Source organism: Pterocles gutturalis, unplaced genomic scaffold (assembly GCF_000699245.1).
Source record: "Pterocles gutturalis isolate BGI_N339 unplaced genomic scaffold, ASM69924v1 scaffold15292, whole genome shotgun sequence".
In the NCBI taxonomy this organism is placed as follows: Eukaryota; Metazoa; Chordata; class Aves; order Pterocliformes; family Pteroclidae; genus Pterocles; species Pterocles gutturalis.
Window position 1 is genome coordinate 41,687 of NW_010115636.1, and position 4,709 is coordinate 46,395.

At 43.2% G+C, this 4,709-nt stretch overlaps 1 protein-coding gene across 1 annotated transcript; it reads left to right on the top strand.

The window, feature by feature from the left end:
• The first annotated feature begins 282 nt into the window (after positions 1–282).
• Positions 283–1,200, top strand: LOC104463071 (G-protein coupled receptor 55-like). Its single transcript, XM_010075256.1, has one exon. It carries the CDS (start codon positions 283–285, stop codon positions 1,198–1,200), a length of 918 nt encoding a protein of 305 aa, XP_010073558.1.
• Positions 1,201–4,709: the final 3,509 nt, after the last annotated feature.

The window sequence follows — 4,709 nt, forward strand, 5'->3', positions numbered from 1 at the left end:
TGGTGCAGTCACATCTATAGTCTGCATAGCCTAAATTATAGGGCAGCACAGTTTGGGGTGACAGGTAAGATGCAAGTGAAGCACGGCCACCCGAAAGCCTTGCTCTTCCTTGAGGCACAACCTTGCCCTGCAATTTAGCATGCAGCAGCCCAAGAGGAAAAAGCATCTGCAGGTCTGTGGACACATAGAGACCTCGCTGGCCTTTGTACAGGTTCTAAAATGTGATCTTCATTCTTTCCTGAGGTGAAGGTGATGATCTTCTCTTCCAGCAAACCTGCAGATATGAATGACACCCGTGCCGAGAGCAATATCAGCACCACTGTGGAACTGTTCCAGCTCATCATGTACACCCCCACATTTATCCTGGGATTGCTGTTCAATGTGATGGCTCTGTCATTCCTGTTTTTTAAGGTTAAAAAGCTGTCAGAATCTGCAGTCTACATGATAGCCCTTATTTTCCTGGATACTTTGCTGCTGTTTACTCTTCCTTTTAAAATAATTTCCTACCACCTTCAGGACAAGTGGAACTTGGGGTCTGTGGTTTGCTCCACCTTGGAGAGTCTTTACTTTGCAAACATGTATGGCAGCATCCTCATCTCCCTCTGCATCTGCGTGGACCGGTACATCGCTATCCAGCACCCTTTCGCAGCTCCCGCCATGCGATCCACCAAGAAAGCTGCTATGGTCTGTGCTGTCATCTGCCTGGGCATCTCAGCCGGGACAGTCTCTACTTTCCAGCTACACGAAGAGGGCAACAACATCTCATCCTGCTTCCATAACTTCTCCAAGAGCACGTGGGAAAACAAAGGCCTGTTCAGCGCCTTAGAGACTACCTTCTTTGGCAGCATGGCAGCCATGACATTCTGCACTGTTCAGACTGTCAAGTGTTTGAGAAAGCACAGAAAAACAGACAACCCCCAAACACACACCACCAGAGCAGAAAAAATAGTTGTGACAAACCTTGTGGCATTTTTGGTCTGCTTCACACCTTACCACGTGGCATACTTAGTGTACTTTTTGGTGAAGAATAACATCATTCACACCAGTTTTCAGCAAGTGCTACGAGACACCGTTCAGGTCACACTTTGCTGGGCAAACCTGAACTGCTGTCTGGATGGGGTGTGTTATTATTTTGTTTTAAAGGAGTACTTGGAAGACCCATTACAAAACACTGGAAAAACAGCCACACAAAAGCCTTGATCCACATTCTGCATGTTAGTTACTTGAGATGATGTGTGGAGATGTTTTTCATGGCAAGTGCAGCATCCTGACATACTTATCTAAGCAATTTACTTTAAATATTCAGATCTGAAAATGTTTCATAAAAAACAAAACTAAGTTCGTTCCCAGGAGATTGCTCCTAACTTTTTTTATTTCCTTCCATAATGTTTTGTGTCAGCATTTACAGGTAAAAATAAATTATTTTCTATAAATGGCAATGCATATCTCTTTGGATGTGATTCCTCTTTACTTTGGAAAAAAAAATTGTTCGCTTATATGTGATAGCATCTTTCAGCCTCTCTGTCTATATCACACCTGCAAATCTTGCCAGGTCTTCAGTCACTACAGACTTGGGGTGCTGAGAAACAGAAACTTAGAGTTTACGGTAAAAAGCTTCAGACTAGATTCTGTTCCCTCCCCTGCCCTGATCATGTATGCTCATGCTCACGTAGAGGCACATCTGTCAGGTTTAGATTGGCACATGCTATTTAAAAAAATAAAATTATTGTAACTCTAAATGCAAAGACAGCTTTAGGTTAACATGGGTATGGCAAGATCTCTGTGCCATTCCTCCACCAGCTGACTTGCTCTGCAAGGTGCACCACTTGTTTGACCGACAGGCCTTGTGCTTACCACATCGCACTTCTAACTAATATTGCCACTAGCTCAAGTCCCCCGATAGCTCAGATTAATTGACTATCCCAGTTCTAGGCTTCCTCAGCAGCTCCTCTCATGCTTGCAGGCTTTTCACGTATCTGTTCCTTCCTGCTTGGTTACAAACCTGGTTTCGTGAACAGAGCCAAACCAAACACGAGCACGAAATAAAAACCCTAAGTCCAACGTAGTGGCAAACACATGAATCTGAAGGAACAACGCCCGCCTGACTGGAGGATAAGATAAGAGCAGCCCTGATCTCTAAAGCAGCAGCAGCAACACAGGATCCTGGGGGAAAACAACCTTTTGGACCTCAGAGCAAGCTGAGCACTACCACTTCCCAAACAAACAAGGCCATAAAAAATAATCAACCTGCAGAAGCCTAACATGCTGGTCAGTTTTTTCTTATCAGTGCTCACCGGCATCTAGATAAACTGGATGACAACATGCTCCCAGCCTGGTGAGAGGCAGCTCGCTGCTCCAGGGAACCCCCATTGCTGTCCCTGCTGCTACTAACGCAGCCAACTGCCACTTTCCCAAGCAGTGAGGATGATGACAGCCAAAGCAATTAGCTTTTGTATTCGTGTTGAGCTGGATCCTTGCAGTATCTTCTAGACAGGGATATTAATCCCAGCCTTTGAACTGTCTTTTCTCTGTACGCTTTTGAAAAGGATAATGGACAAACTGTGCGTTGATTTCTTCCCCAAGCTGGCAACTTTGCATGTGGAGACTCCAGTCTGTAAAAGTAAATTTTTTTGAAATTGCTACCTTTATGTATGAGATTGTACCAAAGTCCAGTTGCTGAGGAGGGAAACACTGACCCAACATACATGTGTGTGCTGGCGTTTACAGAGTCCTTTTGGGGTTCAGCCAATTAACTGTGCTTCTTACACTAACCATGTCCTGGTGATGTCCAAGTGCTTGAAAATAAAACCCACCAGGATATTCCAGCAAGAATTCCCTCTTCATATCACTTACCATTTTCATTGACTCCCTCAGTAAATTCAGAATATCTGACTGGCTTCCCTGCCAGCAGACATTGAATCCTCATCACCTCCTTGTTCATAACTTATCCCTTAACTAACTGCACTTCAATAGACCCAAATAGACTCAGTTTTACCGCTGAGATTTCAGACTCCTCTTGGAGAATAATAGAAGAAAATAGTGCTGATGCAGAAGATTTCTTTTACATTTCGAAGCAGTGGGCCATGCCAAAAGGGCCTCCACTTTAACTAATAATGCCTGAACACAGGGAACAGGGATTTTGTCAGTACCTCAGGAGGCAGAAAATGCCAAAGTATATGAGAAAACTGATCTCAATTGCTTTTTTATAGCCTGAGGCAACTCCATTAGTTTTACTGACGTGACTTAGGGCTTACACTGCTATAACTGAGACTAGAAGCTCACCTGTAGTTTCATGCTTTCTCTGTTGCTCAGCTTTTTTTCCATTTTTAAGTATGCCTGTTCTTTCTTGTTTGTTACCCTGCTGTCCTTGGTCCCTCAGATCATAAAGTAACTTGTGCTATGATTTCATTTAGAGTGCTGGTAGACAGTAGCGAGATGAATATTACATTTAGGAATTTTTGTCTTCTTGGCTACCTACTTCAGCAATAACTTACTGCTTAGAGGAGGCAGGAATGTTGTCCAAATTAAGCATAGTTAAAACTGTATGAAGGAGAAGTTAAAAGTGTTTGAGGCATTTCTTCTTCTCCCAAGCCTCTCCCCTATGTTTCTCTGGTGTTTCTGGCCATTGATTTTTCCAGAAACAGACAGGCTGAGATATGGAAAAGTAGTACCTGCCCATGGACAGGGTACAGCCAACCACCCTCTGAGCTCCCTGCCTCTACACATAGATCACCGTGCCTCTGCCAGCTCTAAGAAAGCGCTAATAATTAGGGCAGGGTAACAACATTCACTTTAGATTTCTGGGGGAAATAATAATTTTGCAAAGGCAACATTTTCTACTGAAAAGTTCTCTAATGGATCTTATTGCTTCTAGCCTCTGAACATTCACTTTTCAGGTCAAATCTGGTATGGTCAGATCCCTTCTTTGCTCAGGGGGGTAGCTGTAACAGCTTTTTCATTTGTAGGGCTTTATAGCTAAATCATGACACTGGGTATCTAGTGAGACTGCAGAGATTTCTGTTTGCACCAAGAAACTGTTAAAGACACAGAGTGGTAAGAAATAAAAGGAAAAAAACCCTGAAAATCAGCAATCTAAAGCTACCACAGGCTTTCCAGAATACAGGTAATGATTCATCAGAGGAAAAAAGAAAGCAAAACTGAGGATTTGTTTGGAAATATTCACCCCTAAGAACTGAGGACTCATCCCTAACATGTACAGTTCTTAGCTAAAAATCATTAGTTTATTCTGAAAGAATGAGAACAGGAGCTAGCTAGAGAGCTGTTACGGAGCACTTTTTCCACTTGCACTTATTTTTGCATTTGGATAGTGAAAGGGAAAGGGTTTAAACCAGCACTCAAAGCATAGCGAGGTCATGGGAGACAGTCTGTGGGGGAACTTCACCCTTTGGGCCAACCAACCCATTTCATTTTAAAGGCCTTTCACAAAATGCACCCTGAGGCAGCCAGATTTCTTGCTGAGAGACCTGTCTTCCAGACATCCATGCATGTGTCATATTCACATAAGTAGCTTTCCTACTCACTTGTTTGCATTTTTCACTAAAAGACTGGGCATGTGTTTGCTATTTCACACTTAAACAAGTCCAATGTCCTATTTCCTACAGCCTCACTCACCTGGGAAAGCAGTGAAGCTCAAACTTAGGTATCCACTAACTCTGCATATCTGTCCTTCTCTTTCCAAATTCCTTTTC

Coding starts and splice junctions, on each gene's coding strand:
- LOC104463071 (XM_010075256.1), top strand. CDS start 283: ATGAATGACACCCGTGCCGAGAGCAATATCAGCACCACTGTGGAACTG.